General features: G+C 44.5%; 1 protein-coding gene across 1 annotated transcript; it reads right to left on the reverse strand.

Annotated features, from left to right (window-relative positions):
• Nucleotides 1–1,767: 1,767 nt before the first annotated feature.
• Nucleotides 1,768–24,561, reverse strand: TNFAIP3 (TNF alpha induced protein 3). The gene is made up of 9 exons (XM_081907110.1): nt 24,440–24,561; nt 17,539–17,851; nt 9,755–9,945; nt 8,641–8,788; nt 7,997–8,167; nt 7,266–7,446; nt 5,516–6,444; nt 3,763–3,992; nt 1,768–2,713 (listed from the first exon to the last, which is right to left on the reverse strand). The coding sequence occupies exons 2-9, from the start codon at nt 17,834–17,836 to the stop codon at nt 2,429–2,431; spliced, it is 2,433 nt and encodes an 810-aa protein (XP_081763236.1). The 5' UTR covers nt 17,837–17,851; nt 24,440–24,561; the 3' UTR covers nt 1,768–2,428.
• Between the last annotated feature and the right edge of the window lie 911 nt (nt 24,562–25,472).

A 25,472-nucleotide genomic window follows, 5' to 3' on the forward strand; every position in this document is an offset into this window, starting at 1 on the left:
TCCCCCAGGGTTATAAACACAGTTTTATCTCAAAGGAGGAGGGAGTGTAAAATCTCTCTCTCCCCCAGCATTCCTAGCATGGTCTGCTGAATAGCCCTCTCCCACTTTCCTCTACCTCTGGGGAAACAGGTGAATAAAGCTGTTAGACCCAATGTTCCTGACAATCTGTTAGGAGGTGGTCATGTTGTGTGGCTTGGTGCTTCCTCTCCTGGTAGGGCAGCTGTGTGAGCACATTTATCTACTCATGGACAACAGCTGCTAGACTGGAATGACAGTTCTAAGAATAGCAATTGCAATAACTGCAAAAATAAAACAACACTAAGAACAATGAATCCTTAAATAATTTATTTTTACCACTGGATTCTATCCCTTCCGCCCTCTCCCACAGTTATACACTTGCGCAGCTTTGGAGGTAAAATGAAATAAAAAGTAACCATACTTAAAAACAAAACTGTGCAAATTCAAAAATTACACTTCTGAAATACATAATATAAATATTTTTAACACGTCTTCACATTTAACAAAGTTTACAAAACAGGGTGTAGGATTTTCACAGGAAATGGGGCTGGAGAAGAGAGAGCTATGGAAGGATTATATACAAAAGTAGAAGCACAAGCAGCACAGCAGAAGCAAGAGACTCATCAGGCCAGGTGGGGAAAGAAAGGACGTTCTAGACTGTGGAGCTTCAGGTGCCATTTTATTTAGTGCCTAACTCGTGCAGATCAGATAGTGGCTTTGTGATAATGGCAAGGAGAAATTCTCCAATTGAAAAGCTGGTCCCAAACACTATGGAAATCAACGGGGTTTCTACAGAAGCAGCACTTTTCAAACTGCACTCCATCCATTCCCTTTAGATGGGATTCACTCACAGGTCTTTTGCAGCAGCAATCAGGGAAGGAGAAAAGGGAACGGCTGAGCCCAGGTCTTCTGCCAGCTCCTGCTCCACATGAGAATGCAGGAGCTCAATTAAAGCCTCATTTCCCACTCGGTTCTGTAGAGACTTGGATGGCTTGGTTCCCATTTGAATCTAAAATGCACTACCAGGCAAGTGGAGCAAGCAGCTAAGTGGGCCCCTGGTATGTTCTCTTTGGCAGAGAAAAAGGGACATACACTGGTCACAGCAGGCACTGCAACTCCTCCACTGTTTAACTTCACCACTGTAAGAGCCCTCTTGCATTGTCCCCCAAGACAGACAGATGCCAGCCACAGTTTGCATGGAGCACAGGGTCTTAACGTGCCTAACAGAACAATCCCAACCATGTCCACCTGGAAGCACGTTTGAAGAAATTCAGTGGGACTTGCTCCCAGGTAAGTGGGGTTAGGATTGCACCCTTGGGCATCTTCATTATGCTTTCATTATGATTCCAGCCTAAGCCCTGTCCTATGGCAGCATGTATGAACAGCATGTATTTAGGGGAACTTTTCATATCGGAAGTGATGCGTACCCAGCTGCCTTCCATATTTCTAAATTATGACAGCAGGGTTAGTAGCAAACAAGCAAACACAGATTATGAAATGGAGAAACAGTGGCCAACGGGTCCAAGTTGTTGATGATAACTGTTGTTTTACACAGTGGCGTAGCGTGGGTTGTCAGCACCCGGGGCAGGGCAAGTAATTTGCACCCCCTAACCCATGGATTTGCGCCCCCTAACCCGTGGATTTGCGCCCCCTAACCCGTGGATTTGTGCCCCCTAACCCTAACCCCCAGATGTTGCGCCCGGTGCGGCCGACCCCCCCTGCACCCCCCACGCTACGCCACTGGTTTTACATGCATGAAACTCTGGTTAAGAACAAAGAGAGAAAGAACAAAACCAGTTTCTTTAAAATAATTTTTTTTTAAGCCAAACAATCAAGTTTTAAAGGCTTCTACCATGACTTGCTAATAACCTTGTTTCGTTCATGGCTTCCAGCAGACTCTGTTTGGTAGAGTGATGAGCATTTTCAAGGACAACAAGCCCCAGGTTGTGTGGTAGTTGCAGTGCAGGAAACCCTCCATCTCAGGCAGGTTTCCTTGGATTTTGAACGCTTAGTATTCAGACAGTGTGCAAGAGAAGTATCAGCAGAAAGAAGGGTGCAAGAAACACAGTCTATTCATTTCTTATGGTTGCGTATTAGCATAGAACAAAGTCAGAGTACTGAGAAAGGAGTTTGTAGTCAAGTATTCGGCATAAGCATCCTGCATCTGCAAACTGTGTTTCTGTCCCAGGATACAGAATTCCGGAGAGCATTTTGTTCTTTGTGCCACAATGTGCATTTGTACGTACACGCACAAGCAGGTGTACGTGTACATGTACAATTCAGCTTATTGTTTTCACCACAAAGTCACGTGTACTTTTTCCACAGACTGTGAATGAGACTGGGTTGAGTGTTTTGGAGGTTAGCACCATTTTCCTTTCACAAGGTAAAAGCCAGGGTTTATTCTCTCTTGCTAGCCATAGATCTGCTTGAACTGGAAGCACTCGTTGCAGTAGCCGTTGCACTTGTTATTGCCATAGTGGTCGCAGGCAGGGGCTCGGCAGCGCTCCTTGGGGAGCTCAGCTGCTGGAGGGTCCCCCCGAGCTCCCCCCAACTGGGCCTGCTGACCAACGTGTAGGCACTCCGGACACAGTTCCCCGTTCCTGGAAGCTAAGTTGTTCCTACAAGAAGCTGTGGCACACTTGTGCTTCTGAGAGCTTGGGAATGTCTGGCGTAAATCTCTGTGTTGTCCTGTTCGCTAAAAACAATGGAGAACATTGTCAGGTCTAATTGTAACAGTCACAGCCTTTATCTGAGCTTTAGTTACTTTTATTCATGTCATATTATTGACCAGAAGTTCCCAAAGGTGAAAACCAAAACGAAAACAAGCAGTGGTGTGCTTTTTAAGTTAGAAAACAATCATGCTGCTTCTGTGCAAGCACCTTGGATAAGACACTGACATGGGCTGCATGAGAAGTGGCTTGCAGAGTGGATCACTGTAGCAGGTGGATCACTGTGGCTTACAGGAAAGAGGGCAGGACACAAGCCAAGATGACCCATTGCTCCTGCTAGTGCATTTGCACTGCGCTGACCTCTTCACCTCCTCTCCCTTCCCCATAAGCAACAGAGATGCAGCAGCTGGGAAGCAAATGCAGCAGTAAATCTCCACCTGGTAATCTGCTTCTGGCTTGCATAGAACTAGCAGACTGCTCCCTTCTAGTTACAAAAGGAAAACTATTACAAGTATGTGACACTTTCCTGACAATTCTGATGGTTGCAAAATGAAGAATGGATGAAAGAATAATTGCCCTGTGACTTGGGCTAGGACTTCTAAAAGAGTTTGGTGTTAGGCTAATCTAAAAACTCAGGTTTTCCAGTTTTGGTACAGGCCAGATTTCTCTCTCCCTCTCCCACCCACCCCTCCCTCACACACAATACAGATTATGTACGTTTTCCATTCCACTGTATTGTGACAGAGCAGAACCAGCACTAGGGTAATTTCTGAGATGTTAATATCAACAGGAGTTAACACTTCCGAGAACAGCTACAGAAATAACCCCCTGTTCTTCTATATGCTATGGATGTAGCATTCTTCTGGTTAGATAATAAAAGCAGGTTTTAATTTTTTATTGTTATTCAGGGGCCTGTATCTATCATCTCCAGTATCCTAGGCAATAAACTACTAACATAAAGGGATGATAATGGGAGTGTATTTTCCCTTCTTCTTAAAATGGACTCATAAAGACTTTTCTAGGAAGAAAGGCAAAAAGTTAAATCGGGGAGAAAGATTTCGTTATGTTGACTGACCTCTGATTGTCTCACTAGCTGGTCTTCGGTTCTTCTGGCTTCACGCAGCCGCTTGCTCTGTGCTTTTATAAAGCATTTCTGGCAGTAGCCCTCGAGCATCGTGCTCCCGATTGTCCCACACTCTCGACCTAGGCAGGAAACGGTGTTCTGGTACACAGCAGCTGAGGCTCCCGAGCGCCCTGAGGCAGGAGAAGTCCGCTGAGACCTTCTGTGATGGGGCACCGAAGCATCTATGATGAGAGCAAAGGAAGAAAGTGGTCACTTAGGAATGCAGGATGCTGCCATTGCTCAGTCTTTTCTACAGTGAATCTCCAGAATTTCAGACAGGGGACATTCCCAGCCTTACCTGGAGATGCCAGGGAATGAACCTGTGACCCACTGAAGAATGATGACTGGTCCATTAGGGTGAACAGGGTACTGCCCCACCATTCTCAGTCAATCACAGCCAGCCCCAACCAGCCTGCCTTCCTAGTTCCAACCAGTCCAGGGTGTGGCTCTGGCTGTCAGCTTCCACCTCCTTTGTCCCGGTACTGCCACTGTAGAACTCAGAAGGGATGGCATGGAGGCAAAACTAGAAGTAGCTTGCTCTGCCTCTCATTAGCTCTGCCTCCACCTATTGTGGTCAACATCTGCCACTGAGCTGTGACTTCAGCGACCAAACTTTGAAAACACAGAGTGGGAAAAGGGACTGTTGTCTGTGCTCCACGTTACCCTTCACTTGGCTATTACTGAATGCAATGTTACATGAGCTGTAGAGGCTAAAAATGGTCCCTTTTTGAGATATACTAGCAAGGATGTGTTCTTGTTTTGCAGGGGCCCCTGTAACATGGAGCAATTTTCAGCAGCCTTCTAGCACTGGGATACGGCAAGGGGAAAGAAGGATTGTCTGAATTTCTGCATGCCACACAATTACAACTCTAAAAATGAACTGTGTGGATTCATTTTTAAAACACTCAGTGTTACAGCACGGCCTACAAAACACCCCAGGAACAATCCCCGGAATCTGAAGACCCCCCCCCCAATTGACCCCTAATTGAAAACCTGGAGAGCCTCTGCCAACCAGTTAAGATAATATTGAGCTAGAGTGATCCCACAGTCTGACTTCATATATGTTCAAGCAAGTTATTCAGCTGCTCTCTTATCAGCTGCTCTAGTCTATGGCTAGAATTTTCTCCTCTTTAACCCTTACATGCCCCCCCTGCCCCAATCCAGACTAGACAATTTTTCCAATGCAGTTTAAATGGTTTGTTCAGTGAACATGTACATTTTGCCATCCTGGAGAGCTGCTTAGGAAACTATCAAATTTGTTCTATCGTGTTTCCACCCGCACCCTACAGTGAACTTTTAAATTGAGTCTCTAACAGGATTTCAGAAAGGAATCTGGGGACATGCCCTGGTAACTAAATGCATCCCCAATACAGCAAACCCTTGAGGTTAGGTTGCTGTTCTGCATACTTCAGCAAAACATGAAAAGTGCACTGGAATTCCTCAATATTATAAGTGACTAATGCAGCTGGAAGCAAGCTGAGCTTTTCCACTGCAGGCTTGCATTCCGTCTTGCAGTTCAGCATTACTAATGCTTTAGAATTACACTTCATCTCACTGCTTCGTTCTGTTTGCATCTTACATCTCCTTACAAGCTGAGATTGAACAGGAGCACCTTCCGTTCCACTGCTCGCAAACACCCCTCTCCCCGCCAGCCCAAAACTCTGTAAGGGTGAAGGAGAAGAGGAGCACATTCCCTTACGCTCACCTTTGTTTTCCTGGTACTCAAAATAGCACAGTGTGCAAAAGCCTTCGTTTTGAGGAGTCCCGAAAAAGCTGCAGCCGGGCTTCCTGCACTTCCTGCTTCCCTTCTTCCACTCTTCTGGTCTCTGGGGTGGAGGGTGCAGCGGTGGCAGCTCTGCTGCGCTGTTGCCGCTTGCCGTATGGCAGGCCTGCTGAAGGAGGCTCTGTGACAGATGGGTGGGGTCCGATGTGGACCTCTGATGGCCCGAAGGTGCGACACCTGAGCTGCTGGCAGTTGACAAATGGTCTCTAGTCCTTTTGAAGCAAGAGCTGCACATGCCATTAAAGGTCCTATTGGCGCCCTTGAGGCAGAACATGCAGGTCACCTGGTCTGGCGGCCTCTGCTCGCCTGGGCTGTTGCAAGGGCTGAGCTCTGCAGTGTTGTTGTAGCAGCGTTCGCAGAGCCCATTGTATTGCACGTTCAGGGTGAAAGGGCAGCCGGGGGTCCTGCACTTCATGGCAGTGGTTTCGCTGTACAGAAAAAGGCTGGGGGCTGTGGGGGGTGCAGAGCGAGGCCCTGACACTAGTTCTTCAGATGTCCGTGCGGCAGGCTCGCGGTGTTCGCTCTTAGGTGAGCTGGATTTACTTGTCCGGGGCTTCTCAGACCCAGTCCGGAAGTTCTGCCTCCTCGCCTTGCTCCCTTGCTGCTTCTGCTCAAAGCACTCATGGCAGTAAGGCTGGGTGCTCACAGACATGTAGAAAGGGCAGTTGGGAGTCTCGCATTTTGCCTCCACAAGCGACAGCTGGGGCAAGTTCAGCTCCACCTGGTTCCTCTGACCCAGTTCCCTCCCAGCGGGCTGAGCGTTTTCTTGCCACTTCTTGTATTCGTGCTGCACCAGCTGGAAGTAATCTTCCACTAGGTTAATCTCTTTGGGCAAGTTTCCTTCATCCAACCTTCAAGGCAAAAGAGACAAAGGAATTGGTATCACCAGGTGGGGAAAAGGCAGCAAACCTTATACACAGTTTGGGATGACATAATGACACTGGAGAGCAGGCAGAGCTGCCATCCTACATCAGCAAGAGTGCATAATTGAAAGCAGCACAGCCTACACTTATGAAGCTGACAATGGTCTTTAACATCTCTTTTAGCAAGATAAAGAGACACTGTCTCAGTCCTAGTTACAGGACTGGGTTAGGCTGAAAGAGAACAAGTAAGCTGTAGTTTCTTTAAAATTGGCTCTCCTTTCCCTGTGCAGTGCTGGATGTCTTCCCCATTAAGTGGGAAAGAACTTGACTCTCAGTTTTGATTGACAGCTATTCTGAGTGAAATTCTACACTGTGCTATTACAACTGTTCCATCTGTCCAAGCATATCAGCTTGCCAAATGGAATGATCTTCCCTTCCATCTTCCTGGGCCTAGTTTTTTGGGGGGGTTGTCTCTTGACCCCTTCCCCCAAGCCAATTGGGGAGCACAGGGGTAGGATGAGGGAATGCCTGCTGTGCAAATGGAAGCCCTTCTCTGAAAATTCATTTACTGGTTTTCTAACAGAAGCTGTTAGGATCTTTATCAGTTCTGTACGTTCCAGAGCCAGCCTGAATGTTCTTGTTTTTTGTTTCGTTCTTATAGACATCTTTTAATTGTCCGGGATTAAATGCCACAGTAAAAGCAGAGAATGCACCCTTTGAAAAGGGCATCTGAGAGGCTGAATACATTGCCAACTTAAGAATATCTGTTATCAAGTTAAGTGCTGGACAGTGAGAAGATGAAGACTCACTTTGCAGCGTTAATGAGATGTGTTGTCCCAGAATCCCAGCCTTGCACAGGAATTTCTATCACCATCAGGTAATCTCTTAGCAGCTTTTCTTTCTCCCTTTCTTCAGAATCTGTTAGAAAGTGCACCTTCAAGTCTTCAAACCTGCCTCTTTCACAGCTGACCAATGGGACTGCCCGGATCTCTATGGAAAGGGGGGAAAAGAGGATTGTTGTGAATTAAATGGGAAAAGACAGGCACAACACAGCAGTGAGCAATATTAAGACCCTAAGGCTGTTAACCGAAAACCACCACCCGGAGAGGTAGTTATGGAAATTGACTGGAATTATAAAAGAGCAAAGAAAGGGACGCAGGTGGCACTGTGGTCTAAACCACAGAGCCTAGGGCTTGCCGATCAGAAGGTCGGCGGTTCGAATCCCTGCGACGGGGTGAGCTCCCGTTGCTTGGTCCCTGCTCCTGCCAACCTAGCAGTTCGGAAGCACGTCAAAGTGCAAGTAGATAAATAGGTACCACTCCAGCAGGAAGGTAAACAGTGCGCTGCTCTGGTTCGCCAGAAGCGGCTTAGTCATGCAGGCCACATGACCCGGAAGCTGTACGCCGGCTCCCTCGGCCAATGAAGCGAGATGAGTGCCGCAACCCCAGAGTCAGTCACGACTGGACCTAATGGTCAGGGGTCCTTTACCTTTTTAAAAGGAAGCGCAGAACACAATATACCGGTAATGTCTGAGACCTACCTGGGCCACTCTCTTTCAGAACAACCAGAGGGGTGAAATGCATACTGTCGTAGGCCAGAATGATGGGATATCGATAACATTCTTCTGCTGGCCAGTGGAGAGGCAAGTAAATTCCACCAACATTCAAAGGGGAGAAGCTTGAACCTGACTGCAAGCTTCTAAGCATTTTATCTGTTTCAGGAAAAGAAAAGCAAGGTTTAGTTAAACATGACTCTTGTCAGCAACAGAGCAAGGGAAACATTTCCATTTTAATTTCCAAACTATCAGAAGAATATCAATAACTCATTGTGAGGAAATATTAAAGCTGATGTAAAAACAAATAAACTCAAACCCTAATTCGCTTTCTTAAGTGAGGTCATCAACACTTTTTGTGTCATAAACAGTGTTTGTGTTTTCTTAAGTTGTAAATACTGTTAACCCGGGGGTGGTGGTTGTCTCCTTCAGAGGATAATTTGTAGAAATGTAGAAATTTACAGGAAACAATCGCCACTAACAGAGATGCTCTTCATGTTATTGGTTGCCCACCTCCACTTCCATGAGACTGAAAACCTTCTGAATGCTCTTCATAGAAGCATGGGTGTTCAACACTAAAATTGGATTGCCCACTGCAAACAGTACTTCAAAAGCAAAAGACACATTCCTACCTGCGACAACTATGATTGGGCGCCGTAGGATGTTAACAAGGACAAATATGTGGATTTCTTCCAATGAGTTATACTGAAGGCCTCTGTGGGCGACTGATGTTTCTGCAGATGCCATTTTGATGAGGTTCTCCCATTCGTCCTCCCAATTCTAATGGAGGAAAAGAAAATACATCTATTTAGCTTTGGGTTAGTATCATGCAAGTTGGGAGGCCTTGCATGCAGATTATTTTTCCTTATCTGAATACTGAGAAAGTTAATTCATACGATATGCATTCCAGATGTATAGAACCTGAAACACTAACTAATTAAGGGCACGGCTGCAGTTGAATTGTTGTTGCATTCTCTCTTCTGATTTACAAATGCTCTCTTGCCTAGCAGGCAAGTGGTTACTTGCAAGCCTGCAACTTGAGGACTGTGAAACAACGCGGTTGCTTGAAACTTATTTTCTCGATAGTTCTGTGAGTTGGAGGCACCAATGCAACTGTGTTGCACCACTCCACTCTTACCACCACCACATCCAAATAAGCAGCTGTGACAGCAGTGTAAAGAGGCAGTTTCATCTTAACATGTGAAGCTAGAATTGGCTGTTTCCAGGTTTGAGAAGACTAGTCTATAGCCTACTTGGGCTAACAACTAATAGAGAGGATAATTTATCCTTTCAACCAGCAGGTTCCTGTAGAAAGAAGCAAGAGCAGAGGCCCCCACATGACGTAGATTCTTGGATGGGAAGTCTATGTCTAGCTGTATGTTTCTAAAAAGCAGGATGGGTGTTTTTTGTTTTGCTTGGGTGTTAGCAGCGCCTCTTCATAACAGGAAGAACAGAGACATGCCAACTTTTGGAGATGTGGGTGGTCCATGGAAATAACCCATCTCTGAGGAGGTTACTTGAGTTGGAAACTCCACAGTAGTGAAATGCTTCGTTAATAAATTGGGAAATCCAGTAAACTTAATGGACTAAAATGTTTTAACTAGTTGGCAGCCCTGCAATTTTACTTTCTTAAGCTCACTGCCATAATTGCCTCCCATCCTGTGTAATTATGCACAGGTAGTCACGATCCGCCCAACCATACCAAGGTTTGAAATGTTATTCGCTACATAAATCAGTCCAACATACCCTGGTGTCATAGCAGAGTCCTGTTGCCACAAATTCCTGCGATTTCAGTGTTTCTCGTTGCCAACGCAGTTTAAAGTTGCGTGTGTCCACTTCCCTGAGTGCACTAAACAACGTTTTTCTCAGGACTAGGTCGACATCTTGGACGCCCCACATGTACTGGGATGCAGCATGCATCAGGCAATTCCCATCCCCTACAGAGAAATTAAATGGGTTAGTTGTTTCATACACACAAACACAAATAAATAAATAAATAAAAATAAAAGTCCAAAACATAATGGACAGCATACATATTTCAAGTTTGTTAAAAATAAAATATCTGGTTCTGCACGAACCAGTAATGCTTTGGAGAAGCAATTAACGTTTCTTAGAAATCTCCCCTCAAGCAATCTATTTTTACTTTGATTTAGTATCCTCTGAATTTTGGGAGTATGGGGTAGTCTGTTCTCCTGCTCCCGGTCTGAGTAAGTGAACACTGACAAATAGCTGTATTTTTCTAATCCAGCATTCCCCCACCAAGTATGGTAGACATTGTGTGTGTGTGTGTGTTTGTGTGTGTGTGTGTGTGAGAGAGAGAGAGAGAGAGAGAGAGAGAGAGAGAGAGAGAGAGACGATAATTCTGAATGTGCGACTCCAATGGGATTATGCTACATGTAGAAAACAAGAACAGATCCAATGTTCTGCCTTTCTGCGCAGACATCCTGTTGGTGCTGAAGGAATTCTGTGCAGGTTGGCAGAACAGTTTTGATCCTTAAAACACAGAGAGAGCATCAAAATAGTGTTTATATAGTGTGGACAGCGTTTATATAATAGTGTTTATATAGTTTGGATAGTGTGGTATGAATGAAAGTTGACAATCTGCCCCTCAGTGGAGAAGTGACTGAATATAAAACGCAGATGAAACTATTCATCCTATAAAAATAAACTCACGCCACTTTCAGTGCACAGTTCCCATTTGTGCATGTGGATCATGCTCTTTGAGTTTAATTTTCAACCACTTCCCAATAGCTAGTATTCAAGGGTGAAAGGATATTAGAGCTTTGACCATAACTACAAAGCTTAAGAAAGTCCATTTAATTAATGATACAGCTAGAGGAGATTTCCTTATTCCAATTGCTGTTTGTTGTTGTTTAGTCATTTAGTCGTGTCCGACTCTTCGTGACCCCATGGACCAGAGAATGCCAGGCAGTAAATTGCCGTTTACACTGGTTTAAGGGGAAGTACAGACAGAAAATACTCAATTCAATTGCTGATTTTACTTTATTTTTTGCTGAAAAGGCACCATTCTCTATAAAGTGTTCAGAGATGACATTAGTCAACACTATCAGCACTAGATTTTATGGGCACAGCCTTTTCCCTCCTAAACAAGCTACTGAAAATTGAGAAGCAAAAGAGAAAGTGGATTTATAAGAAATTGTTTTACTATAAATGTGGTTAGTTGGGTTGTGTCAAACATACAAGTTTCTGGCACTCATGGAGAATTCTCACAAAAATATAGCAATGCATGCAGCACTGTGTGAACTTTCTAGGCACAGATCACTCCAGCCAATTGTTTCCAGACATGGGCTTTGTGGCAGAACGCTCTCATTGAGGAAGAAGTTGCTGGGATTGCTATAGAGCAGTGGTTTTCAACCAGTGTGCCGTGGCACCCTGGGGTGCCTTGAATGATGGCCAAGGGTGCCACAGGCAACACTGGCCTCTGTCCCTCTTTCCTTCCTTCCCTCCCTCCTCTGATGCCCCCTCGTGTTTCTGCCTCCCAAAGGCTTGCAGAGCTGTTTGTTGCAGCAGCCCTGGCTACAAGCTCCTGGTGTATCTGGGGCTGGCAAGAGGGTGGTGGTTGCCGAGAGCTGAGGCGGCCTCGGAGCAAGCAAGCAAGTGGGTGAGGGAGCCTAGCCAGCTGATCCACAAGCCCTTGCTGTTGGGAATGGACGGACAAGTGGAAGGCCGGGCAGGCAGGCACTGAGCTGGCCTTTCTTGTGCTTGCTGTGTGTGCAAGGCCTGCCTGGGAGCTGAGTGCCCAGTGTTGAAGGGGAGCCTTTCCGCCATCCAGGTCTGGCAGTGTCCACTGCTCCTGCTGCTGCCTCCCAAGGTAAGGTGCTGGCCTCAAGTTCACCTTTGGCCAGCCTCCAATGGGCCACTAAGGCAGGGGGCATCTTCTTCCCAGGCCCCTGGGGGGCAGTGTGAGGGTCTCTCTGGGGCAGGGGCGGCGGACGTAGCTGTCCAGAGGGCTCCCAAGAAGAGGGGAGAGGAGAGGAGACAGAGAGAACTTTCCACAAGGGAGGGTGTTTGAAAAAGGGTGAGGGGCTGCCAGCTCTCTGCAGGCAAGGGGTGACATAACTGGGCTCCTGAGCCGCACAGGGGTGCTGCAGAAAAATGTAGTTGGTCAAGGGAGCCGTGGACTCAAAAGGCTGAAAACCTCTGCTTTAGGGAGAGGAACTACAGTAAAGCACAGGGCTTTAAACTTTGCACTCTCGGGCGGAGGGAGGAAATGACTTTTGTTGAAAAATCAGTATCCCTTCCTTTCATTCTTGGCCCAGAAAAGGGGATGGATCCTGCAGCCAATTGGCTAGGAAAGGTGGAGATCGTGCTGCAGACTGCCTCCCTTAAAGGGGTTGCAGTGGGGAGAACCATTTTACCCTTGCAGTTCTACTTTCTCCCCACCAAAAACCACAAATACAGTCATACCTCGGGTTAAATGTGCTTCAGGTTGAGCGCTTTCGGGTTGCGCTCCATGGCGACCCGGAAGTAACGGAACGTGTTGCTTCTGGGTTTCGCTGCTTGCACATGCGCAGATGGTCAAAATGACATCATGCGCATGCACAGAAGTGGCTAATTGCGACCCGAGCACGTGCAAACAAGCAGTCACGGGTTGCGTTCACTTCTGGATGCGAACAGGGCTCTGGAACGGATCCTGTTCATATCCAGAGGTACCACTGTATCTGAAATCAAATTGTTGGGAAGACAAACTCTTCCACTAAAAGCAGCAGCGACAGATTTATGACTGTTTTGGGACAGAAGAATGTCAGGAGAATGGTGGGAGTGTCAAGCAACAGAAGGAATCCTTTGCCTGGTTTTTAACGAGACACTTGTTTTTGTCGTGGTTACACCAACGTTCCATTCCATTTTGAAAAATGGCACCAAAGGCCTAAGTAAACAGTAGCCCAACCAAATCCCAGTTTCACGTTCCTGACTAGTGCTCTTTTTTGGTTTGTTAGAGCAGGATCCTTTCCTCCACTCTACCAAAATCAAGACCAGTCCCAATGTATTCTGCTGCCAGAGAAAAGGAAAAAGACAAGATGGTGAGTTGTATCCAAATGTTAGTCCATCTCAGGGTAGAACCACTAAAATAAATGGGAAAGATGAAGGGCACAAGGAGAAGGGGACGACAGAGGACGAGATGATTGGACAGCGTTCTCGAAGCTACCAGCATGAGTTTGACCAAACTGCGGGAGGCAGTGGAAGACAGGAATACCTGGCATGCTCTGGTCCATGGGGTCACGAAGAGTTGGACACGACTAAACGACTAAACAACAACCACCTTGTTTGTATTAATTTTGATGGGTCTACTATGAGAGAAACTTAGTTGGCTACAACCTGAAATCTCACCCTATTCCATGTACAGAAGCCAACCAGACTGGCAGCTCCTTCAACCTGACTGGCAATATTATTTAAACCCTGGTGAGGGAAGCAGGATAGCTTTGCGGGTGCAGGACAGAGCTATGTGGCATATACACCCTCTGCCCACCCGAGTGCTAAAACAGAAGCATTTCTTATAAAGGGGTAGGTCCTCACTTAATACTACTCTTTTCTTTTTTTGCTTTAAACAGAATTATAACACAACTCAGAAAGCTGGCTTGTCTTTGCATAATCATATTTAAAACAAACAAAAAATAGATACTAAATGCAAGGGTAAAAAAAAATGCTTGCAAGGCTGATTTATGGTCTTCTGGCTTTACCAAGCATAAAAAAATATGGCATACAAGTAGGACAATTATTACATCCTGTAAAGAATTTCCCTTTGCAAAATCTAGAGCAAAGATAAGAGGGTTTTTTTCCTTGTGTGCGCTTGCTTTCAGTTCTGCACACTGAACCGCCAGTTCAAAATTCCCTAAGCATTTGGAATTCCCCAGTGTTAAGCTATTTGACTAGTAGTTGAGTAACAGCTATTGTACTTCTTGTTCCGATGAAGAGACATTTGAACTGTGAAGTACACAGTGGACTTTCCAAGTAGGCGTGGCTAGGGTAAGTTGGAATGCCTATTCATTAGAGAAGCGAAATTGCTAGTCAGTAGATGTTGGAATCTTTTAAAAATGAGATGTTTCCTCCAATCTTTTACGTTAAAAATACAATCCTCAAACGCACGTCATGTTTGAAATCAAATTCCCAGAACTGTATGCAATCTTTCTACACTTTTGCTAAAATTATTTGTGATGAAATAACACATGCATTTATTTATTGGGTCTCAAAATGGGCACAGAGCTATACCCCCTACAAATGGATATATGACTGTAAGAACGACCAAATGCAATGCTATTGGCTACGATGAAACTGCTGTTTCTTTTCTTATTAGTTATTTTACTATTTATTTGGGGCACAAACCACCTCCTCCATGTGGAGAGAACCCTTTGTGTGCATGACAAGGGTCCTGTCTATATCATTCTACAGAGCCCTTAGCTCAAGGCCTTCTGTGTAACATGCCCACCCACTGTCAGTCAAGTGAGGTTTCATCCAGGCATCTGATGAAAAGCACAGGAGGGACAGGACTCAGCAGAACGCCTGTCGAGATCCATTCCAAACTCTGTTTCAGGGCTCTAGCGAAAGGATCTCTCATAGAGGGAAAGTAGAGGAATACCAGTGTAGAACAGCGACATGTCTACTTTTAAATAAGACAGCCCATGCAAAGATGTTTGCCTTTCTTTGGATACAAGTGAAGCATCCATAGGGACAGCATGGGTGCTTGCAGACTACCTGTTTACCCAGCATTCATCCTGATGTATTTGACGAAGATTAGATGACATTCAATAAATTTATTCATTTAATAAATGAGTAAATTTATATCCCACCCTTCTTCACAAAGCATCACACGTGGCAAACACAGGAATAATAAAACAATTAAATTATCTAAAAACAATTCCAATATGGATGCAGATGACCAATCACTCTGATTTATTTGTGGGGAGACTAGAAGACACTGCGTCAAAGCAAGTGTCGCCCCACATGTTCCAGTGCATTTTCCTGTCACTTTCCTTATCATAAAGTTCAGTCTTTTGGGGAAGTGGGTTTGTTGTGCAAGAGCTCCAAACAGCTTGAATTGCACAACCTGGATTTGCTGGAATGTGACAGAATCCCACACAAAAACAGCAATAGTCTGGAAGGGCCCCAAGTGACCCACTCCTAAAGCTCCCACAGTCCAGTGAGAGGTCCTGATCCACCATCTGAGACCTAACACTTACTCTCTTAAGCTTTTGAATGAACTGAGCGGTTTTGATTTTAACTGGTCTCAAGGTCTTGAGTTGCTGCTCTGCCCTTTCACTTGATATGATTTTATTGTCATTCTACTATAATTAGCCATGTTCAAATATATAAAAGGATGTCACATAGAGGAGGGAGAAAGGTTGTTTTCTGCTGCTCCAGAGAAGCGGACACGGAGCAATGGATCCAAACTACAAGAAAGAAGATTCCACCTAAACATTAGGAAGAACTTCCTGACAGTAAGAGCTGTTCGACAGTGGAATTTGCTGCCAAGGAGTGTGGTGGAGTCTCCTTCTTTGGAGGTCTTTAAGCAGAGGCTTGACAACCATATGTCAGGAGTGCTCTGATGGGTGTTTCCTGCTTGGCAGGGGGTTGGACTCGATGGCCCTTGTGGTCTCTTCCAACTCTATGATTCTATGATCTAACTAAATTTCTATCCTACCATTTCTCCCAACGAAGCATATCAAATATTTGTATTTTATGATGTAGATATTGTATATGTTGAAAACTGTCCAGGGATTACTGTGTACTGAAGGATGGTTTATAAATCTGGCAAATAAATAAAAAGAATGCCCAGATGTTATCACTCTCATCTTCTGGGTGCATATGTGTTAAGTTTTATTTTAGACCTGGTAACAGGAGGTGCTGTGGAGCTGCCCTCCGTATGGTTGTGTTGCTGCTGCTTACCTGGATGGCACAGGGGTGAGGTCAGGGCTCTGTGCATGCAGAAGCACTAGACTGGCTCTGCTGGTGCACCTGCATAGCCTGACCTTGCTGCCGCACTGCACTGTCCAGGTAGGAGGGAGCAAAACTGCTCTTGAGAGGACACCTCATTACACCACTTCCTCTTGCCTAGCAACATTTAGCCCATATTAATTTAGACATAACAACTTGTACAATGAGGAGAATTCAGGAGATGTAAAAAGTTATGAAAGCTGTTGGTGGCTCTAGACATTGCAGGAAGTGTCAAAAAGGGGATGTGTGAGCGACGTACATCCTCTTTCCACGCTACTGATGTCATATCTGAAGCAGCAACTTGTGCTTGGGCATTCCAGATGTTCACCTAACTCGGTTCTTCCCACAGAGTTGTGCTAATTGCTGCTTCAGACATCACACTGGATTTATTTATTATGTTGGAAACAGGGCCCAAGTTTAGAAATGAGCTTGGAACCCACTGAAGTGGTGGGCACCACCAGTGAAGAGATTTGTCGGTGCCCTGATCTGTAATTATTATACAGAAGTCCTATCAGGACAGGTATAAAGGCAGCACTATTCAGGATTCTGGAGACAGAGTCTTTGCCATCAAGCCAAGAATTAATCTAATACCTGATTGGGGAAGAAGCATGTAATGACCCAATGCACTGCATGCCTTGAAGGCCACATTCATAGGGCACATGAAACTGGTTTCACTGTCTCTTTAATTGTGTTGAAAATTTATACCCTGCCTTTAAAGCCTGCAAGATAACTGAAATCAGGATATCTTAACAAATACAGACATACACAAATATTTGCATTCTTATATCACAAGGCCAATGGTTTGCATGGAGTGGCACACCATACAAAAATGGCAATTTACTCTGCACAAGCGTAAGGCAACAATATGGCGACCCAACTGTGTGAATGTGTATCAAGCAATACTTGCTATCATGTGGAGTAATTTAAAGTTACCTTTAAATTGATAAAGAGTGGGTGGGCCACTCACTGGTTCTCAAACTGATTTTCTGAGATTAGGCCCCAAATATATAGTTTTTAAAACCCTCCAAAATGAATTATGCAGCATCCTGAGTAACTTGGAAGAAGGGTTTCACAAATATGTAACCTGATATACATCTAATAGTTGCATGGATAAAAAGTAACACTAAGAACCAATTGATTCCAGTTCCTGGTTCAATGAGAGCAACTCTGGAGCGTAAAAGGAAGTGTCATAAATAACAAGTGGAGGAAACACAAAAAGAGGATGTTCCAGTCGTTTGTATATCCTCTTTGTATGTTTCACTGAAATATATACAATTCAGATCAGTGTCTTTTTGTTCACATTCGGCAGCATTGTTCAGAAAGTATGCAAGTGCTGCCTGTGAGCCAGGAAGGTTCTTTAGGGCAACAGTACATAAGTCCATGAAGTTAACGTAATATACATCTATGCACTAGTTTGACATCAGGCAACCATTTCACTTCAAAGAAGAGAAAAACAGACCCTTCGTAATTTAATTCTAAATGCAGTTTGATCTAAGCACACTCAAGGTCCATTGAGGTAACAAATGAAGCAGATGCTATTTCTGTCCTGCCTGAACAAGGAGAAAATAAGCCCGGCTTACCATTTGTCTTCAGGGGCACAAGTTTTTTAACTTCTCGACACCAGTTCAGTTTCTTCTGACGTTCTAGTGAGGTTTGAGTTGCTTGGTCAATAAGGGCCTTTTGAAGCATCTCCTGGAACTGTAGGCAAAATTGACACATTCTGAACATCTCTATGGTATATCTATGCATAGTCTTAAAATGCTGGATTATTCCATTGGTGCACTTGACAAGGTCTTCGGGCATTCTCTCCCTTATCTTCACAGCTTTCAGCATGTTGCTCAAGTATAAAGCTTGAGGAATGATTTGCGAGCCAGCCATTTTGCAAGAAGCAACCTAAAAGAGGAAAGAACACTAGTCAAAGAAGGGTTTTTAAAAAATATATATATCATTAAATCCTCCTTCCCCTCCCTACCCCAAATTCAGCACAAAACACAGACCTTTTTCATAAATTACATGAAAACAGGAAGTTCAGCCTCAATAGCTTCTGTGACACAAGCGCATCAGCAACAATGAGAAGATTCTTTGGTATGGATGTCTTAAAATTACCACTCACATTTACTACTGATTTATCAGAAATTCTAATCAAACAGGCACCTGCTACTGAAAATGAAATCTGCATTGGAGGAGTGCCCTATGTTAATTCTAGAGCTAGTGAACTGCGGCGTGCCCAATGGCGCAGAACTGGAGAGCCTGGATTACTCAGCTGTAAATCTATTGAGATGACAGCAGAATTTCCTCTTAGCTCAGAATCCCCCCTGTCTGTTTCTCCATTCCATATTCCCCTTATGATCAAACTAACTAGAGCCTCTGGGTTTTTTCTGCTGGATTTTTTCGGGAGTGGGGGAGCTTTGCTTGTAGCACATGGCATAGGTTGGTTTCTTGAACCGTCTTACAATATACAGCATGAAACCCCACACACAACGAACTTATTTAGACGACATGGATAATTACACGTCATAGTTTAGAGAAGTAGGAAAATACCCACCTAGTATTTGAGTAACTGGTTCAAATAACCTTAAAAAATGTTCAGTCCTACAGTTCTGGAGCAGTGCATAGGCAATATGGATTATTTTAGTCAAAACTGTCTTCTTTGTTCCTCAGTTTTTTGTTTTTAGCCTGTCTACTATTTTGTCCTCTCTGTGGTTGTTTTTTTTAAAAAAATACTGTTTTCATATGACATGTGAATAATTAAAATTCACACTTATCCACACAGCCCTGGAATCTTCTAATGAAAGGTAGTTAAGAAATATTTTAAATAAATAAGCAGGTTCCTTGTTTAGGCTACTTATTTAGTCTTATAGGCCAATGATAAAGGAACAGTGAGAACTCGCATTTTAATTGGCCTTGCATTTGCTCTCAGCAGTAGCACTCAAGACTGCACAACAAATAATGCACCTAAAAGGTTGCGTTTTCACTGCCTCCCTCATTTCTCCTCTTTCTAGGTTCTGGAACTTTTATTCAATTATTCTCCAAGCCTGCAAAGCTTAACTGCAATAAAGGCATTTTTCCTACTAAAAACTTAGCAAAATGTATTGTTGCACGCCACCCCAATCTCCGAGCAGATTCCATGGATTCCAAGTGCTTATCCAGGCTTCCATTTCCTTGGAATGAGGGACAGTGGAGACTGTGGTGTCTTTATTATATATGGTTTATTACAGTGTTTTTCAACCTTTTTTGGGCAAAGGCACACTTGTTTCATGAAAAAAATCACGAGGCACACCACCATTAGAAAATGTTTAATATTTTTTTCTTTAATGGCAAACAAAAAGTTGCGGACCGTTCTCTGCTCAGCGGGGATCGATCCGCTGATCCCCGCTGAGCCGGCGGATGACAGCTCCGTCCCCGCACTGTGTGCGGAGAGGGAGATGTCAGAGCCCTGCTGCTCTCTATGGGGAATCGGATGAGAGTGGACCGCCTGTCCGCTCTCATCCGATCCGATCCGATCTGATCCCCACCCAGGACGGATGGAAAATAGGGTGGACATAGGGTGGACACAGTCCGGCGCCCGCCTAGTGGGCGAAAATTTGACTTTTTTTTTAAATCTTTCGAATTTTTCAATTTTTCCCACAGCACACCAGGCAACATCTCGTGGCACACTAGTGTGCCGCGGAACAGTGGTTGAAAAACACTGGTTTATTACACATAAATACAAACTAAACCTACAATGGAGGGGTTCACAGCATTAACACCCCTGAAGGTCTTTCTTCTTCCATAGCCACAGCCTTGGCTCCAAGTAGAAAGCAGGCACCTTCCCCCGCCCCCCAAGCTTCTGCCTGCCGCCTGCTTCTAGCTCCGCTCTCTCACACATACCTCTGGCCCTTGTCCTCCTCACCAACAGCTAGGCAAGAGAGGGGAACCCACTCTTTTGCCCTCTGGCACAAAACCACTTTGTTACCCTAAGGACCCATACTTAGGGAGCTATTAACTCACCAAGAAGCTGGCTATTCCAGGAGTTTCATCCTCCTGGATCCAGGAACTAGAAGGGACCCAGATATACAGCCTAACACACACACACACACACACCACCACCACCAACTCAGAACGGCATTACTTAGAAAAGTTGCTTTTTTTTACTTTAAAGAAAAGCATGTATTTCAAAACAAGGTATTAAGGATAATGGGATGGAAGGCAGCTGAAGATGGACAGTACCTGCCCTAAAATGGAAAAATAGTTAAGAACTGTGCAAACTACTAATCCAAAGTCACTTGGAAGGAAATAAGATAAATGTGACTTTCTTCTGAATGAATGTGGCCAATAAGCTATTAACAAAAAATAGGAAAAGCATCAGTAACCAATAGCTTGGGTTTGATCCAGATTCAATCATACTTAAGAGTAAACCCACTGACAGCAGACTAACCACTGATTTTAGGGGGCCTACTGTAAGTATGATCAAATCCACATCCTGCCCCATAACTATAATGCCGGTGCTAGTTCCCTTTCCACAATACTTTTTGTCCAGGAATCCTATGCACATTTATACTCCCTGAGCTACAAACACACATTACACTTCTCTATGCATTTTGAACTGTAGAAGTGAACAGATGTGTATGCAGTTAACATGTTCAAATGAAAGATGTGATCCTGCAAGTACTTAACACAAAAGGACAATTTTGAGTCAGTAGTGTCCCTGGTAAAGTTTGTATGTGTAAAGGATGATGACATCAGTAAGGGTTGCTTAGGACAAGCACTGGTTGTTTCCAGTGTTAAGTAATAATAGACTATCCAATTTGTTAAGCTCAATTAGAACACTACGTAATTAACATTCCTATTCTGCCAACAGCTGTTCTCCTCCTTAGTGCAACATGTGCTATGGATTGGAGCACGTCTGCCCATTTTGAAGTTATCCAACAATGAGGGTTATCCTGCACATGTTTACTGAGGAGTAAGTCCACTGATTTCAATGAGACTTCCTTCCAGAGACTTACCCTCAGACTCTCAGTCAGTTTTACCAACTTACGTTTCACCAACTCGTCTACAGAAATCTCATTAATAGGAATGTTTTAAAACCGTGACTATAAGAACTACTACAATGATAACAACAACTTAAAAACCAAATCAAGCTGCAAAGAAGTCGGACTACAATAATAGCATCCCATAAGCAGAGCAGCTTTTGATCCTAGTGGATGGCTCTGATTTAAGAAGAGGGGTGACCATTTTTCCTGAGCCCCCCTTCCCCCTGCAGCTTCCCATACCACCTTCCAGACATGGTCTCTCAACTCTTTGGAACAAAATCTCAACTCTTTGGAACAAAATTTGGTGGTGGCGGCGATGAAAGTGGGAAAGAGGAATTAGCTAAAATGGCCTCTCCCACTTCTACATTAGCAAATGTGTCCACTGGATCAAAAGCCAGGACTGCAAAAGCCAGTTTAAGCAAGACTGTGCCTGGTCAGGCTGCCCAGTAACTCTGCGGAAGACAGTCTGAGTTCCATGGAATAAACCAATAAACCAAACAAAAGCTGCATAGGACTGGAGCCTTCGGAAGCCATAAAACAACAACCCAACTCTATTCCTCACAGGTCATGATGCCCACAAAGTAATGTGGGCAAGTAAAGCAGGCAAAATGTTATACAGCTGGGCTGTTTACTGTGCAGCTCATAAATGGAGGCTTTGTGAACAATATTATCCTCATCAAAACACCACATTATTTCCCCATTTAATCTGGATTTTATGGAATGGAATTTTGATAACGGCAACATCATACAGATGCTGAAAAAAACAAACAAAACACCTTGCAGGTACAATAAACATGCAAAGGGCCACTGTCATTTTGAAAGGGAGCACGTTCATTTTTTGAAGCACCGGTCAATATTTCATTGCTAGGGTCCACAGTGTACAAAAAAAAAAAGCATTTGCTGCAGAGGCTTGCAGTGGTTTTTATTAAGCGAGTCCACTAGAGAATTATATCTTTTTCTGCTGACTCCTACAATGGACCTTGAGATTGTCTGAAAGCAGTGTTAGAAACCGAGATATGAAAGCTAGAAGCTAAACGGCACCTTAAGCCTAGGTTATGGGCACAACAACATGAATGTCCAGGTGCGATTTTTTTATAGCAAGAATACAAAGCTGAAAATGAATGAACTGCAGCTAAAACATTGTGTTCATTTTTCACATAGTCAGATCAGCTGAATCAAACTTGGAGATCAATGGGGTGTCATATGCTGCAACCAGATTGTTGCCATATCCCTCACTCACCAGCCAATCTTATCCCACATCCCGAAAGATATCCCCACCCTGTTACATCCTTGCACTGAACTGTCTCAAATGTCTACAGTTCTAGCCATAAGCATTATACTCACGGACAAAGTCCTAAATGCCTACATGGGGGGGGGGGTTAGTACTGTACAGAGGAAAGGTGAGTAAGAGGGGCATGATAGAGGTGTATAAAATTACGCAAGGCGTTGAGAAAGTGGCCACAGAAATTACAGACAAGGTATTGACCCCATTATTTGGATATTATTTTCTCATTGGCATCATGCAGGAGGAGACTGCTTTTCAGTTCTAACTTTATATCTTGCAGTCTGGTTCCATACAAGTTTATCTGGAAGCAAGTTCCACTGATATCAATGTGACTTATGTTCAGATAAGTGTGTCTTGGATGGCAGCTTAAGGGTGTGTAATAAAGTGAATGCATATCTTTGTAATGTTGGAATATTCAGACGTGACTACAAGTCCCATGTCTTGCAAATTTCTTGGGGCACTCCTGGAAACAGCTGGATGTCAATGGCACAGCGCACGATTTGCATGCAAGAAGTCCCACATAGGGATTGGCATATCCAGGCAGGGCTGGGAAAACTGGCTGAAACCCTGAAGGGAAGCTGCCAGTTAATGTAGAACAGCACACATAAACAACAGTGAGCTAGGAGAAAAAATGGTCTCATAATCTATGTCCTGGTAATATACATTCCTCAGGACAATCCATGTCTGACCATCTACAAGCATTTTCAAACACAGTTAGAGAAAAGTACAGTGGTACCTCAGGTTAAGAACTTAGTTTGTTCTGGAGGTCTGTTCCTGAAACTGTTCTTAACCTGAAACACCACTTTAGCTAATGGGGCCTCCCGCTGCCGCCGCTGCGCGATTTCTGTTCTCTTCCTGAAGCAAAGTTCTTAACCCGAGGTACTATTTCTGGGTTAGCGGAGTCTGTAACCCGAAGCGTCTGTAACCTGTAACCCGAGGTACCACTGTACTATGCTCCACGTCGAGTCCTTGATATGAAAGTGAAACGGCATCCCTAACACCCATGGCTGGGGACCCATTAACATAAAATTCATTAGCTAGGACTAATTAGTGCAGGATCCGGTCTGTATCTGGGTTGAAAGTTCCACTCTCTTTATCTAAAGTTTGGAGATTCATGAATGTAAGCCCTGTTGGGAGGCGCTAAAAAATTATTTGCTCAAGCGAGGGGGTTGGTTATTGCTTTAAATAACCAAAGTAATAAACAAAAATCCTGAAAATGCAATCTTATGCACGTTTCCAACACAAATAATTTGGCGATTCCCTTGTAACTATGTTCAGGATTACAGCCTGGAGATGTTACAAAAAATTCTGGATTAGTATGAATGGTGCTCATGTTCTTCCTCAATGTCCCTTTTTTGTGGTGTAATAAATAATCATTAGAATTAAATAGCTAGTGCACATACTGCAGTGCGAAAATGCACAGTATGAAAATGCACATACTGCAGTGTCCAAAGACTTGCATAAGCTAAGTCTTTGCTTTAAAAATGGGAAATAATGCATATTTCATAACTGTTTGTATGAGTTGTCATGCAGTTATGTAACTTTATGCAACAAACAAGTATTACTTGAATGCGTCTAGCACTTGTTGCAAGGGCATACTTGTGCCAGGGTTTAAGCCCAGAAGTTGCTTTCAGTACTGAACTTCTAGAATAAGTAAAGTAATAAAGTCTCTGAGCTTGTGTAGATTACAGAGCGAGGAAAGCGCTAGGATACCACTTTCAACAGTCATGGTTTCCCCCAAAGAATTCTGGGAGCTGAAGTTTAATGGAGCTGAGAGTTGTTAAGAGACCCTCTCTATTCCCCTCACAGAAGTACAATTCACAGAGTAGTTTAACCATCAATTCGTCTTCACAGGAAACTCTACAGCATATTTTTTTTTAATGGAAACACACAAGCAATAACCGAAACTACCGAAGCATCTTCAGAACTCGCTGTTTGCGCCTAACTGGAGCAAACTAACTAAGAACTCCTTCTCTTTTGGATGCTATACACATTTCGCATTAAACAGAAACGCAACCCAGGATAGCGGAGGATCGGGGTGGGGGAAGGAAAGAGATGCCTATCTCTCCAGCAGCATCTCCATAAATGCAAGCAAAAATAGACACCACCCCCCCCCCAGGCTGGCTCGTCGTCCTCACCGACCCCGCGAACAACCCCACAAACTGCAAAGCAAAAATGACTTACTTGGCGAGCTGGGGGCCGGGGGGAGGCAGTGACCCTCGAAGGACTCCGCCAGTAAATCCTTCTCAGCACAAACGAGCCGGCCTTGGAGAGATGCGGCTCGGGGGAGCCATGAATCCCGTCCCTTTCCCTGGTGCTGGCTGGTCCAGAGGCGCCTTTGTTAGCTGCCCCCTCACCCTCCTCCTCCTGCTGCTGCTGCTCCAGTTGTTGTTTTTGCTTTGGCCGCCGCCTCCTGCTGTCTGCGTGTGGTTCTTTCTTTCCGCTGTTTTACTATGTGGAGCAAAACACACACACACACACACAGAGTGTGGATGCGGGGATTTCCACGGTCGAGGGACTTTCCGACATGTGACACCAGCTGCCTGCCTGCCTGCCTGCCTGCCTGCCAGAACAACAGCTGCTTCCAGGGCAAAGGGAAGCGACCGGCGCGCTGCAGGCAGAGCCCCTCCAGGGGGCGCCCGGAGAGCAAGCGACGCCTGAGGAGGAGCACGTACAAGCACGTGACTTCCTCCCCTGCCTGCGTCTCTGTCCGCGCACGCGCACGGATGGCCTTCGCAAATTCCCCGCCCATTTTTCCCTTTTTCTTTTGCGTTTCTCAGGCTGGGGTTGTCCCACATGAATCACCTTGGGCTTCCCCTCCTACCCGCGTTAATCTTTTTTTTTATTTTTTACTTCCGTTCAGTATTTTAATCTGTTTAAATTTTTCCCCCATCCCCCTCCGCCACGCCCCAACTTTCTTCGTATTTTTCTTGATCCGAAATTGCATTCACACAACCGAAGTAATATTCATAATGAAGCGTTCTGTTACTAGGTATTCCAATAGGGTGTATGTATGATATATTGCATACTGTATAATACACACACACATATATATCACAACTTAGAACGTGATAAATTTGTGAGCCACAGTCCACTTCGTCAGATGCATGAAGTGATAATCCTGAATTAGCAAGTGGAAAGAATTTAGAAGGGTGAAGTCAGAAGAAAATGAAATGCAAAAAAGAGCAGGCAGTGAGGATGCATTTAATTTCCTTCT

Source organism: Podarcis melisellensis (genome assembly GCF_964234715.1).
Source record: "Podarcis melisellensis genome assembly, chromosome: 3".
NCBI lineage: Eukaryota > Metazoa > Chordata > Lepidosauria > Squamata > Lacertidae > Podarcis > Podarcis melisellensis.

What these genes read in the sequence shown, in the direction of transcription:
- TNFAIP3 (XM_081907110.1), bottom strand. Translation starts at nt 17,836, where the DNA reads ATGGCTGGCTCGCAAATCATTCCTCAAGCTTTATACTTGAGCAACATG. An exon ending in TCTGAAAGAGAGTGGCCCAG is followed by an intron (nt 7,447 to 7,996) that starts GTAGGTCTCAGA and finishes CCCTTTCCATAG; the next exon opens with AGATCCGGGCAGTCCCATTG. An exon ending in AGCTAGTGAGACAATCAGAG is followed by an intron (nt 2,714 to 3,762) that starts GTCAGTCAACAT and finishes CATTGTTTTTAG; the next exon opens with CGAACAGGACAACACAGAGA.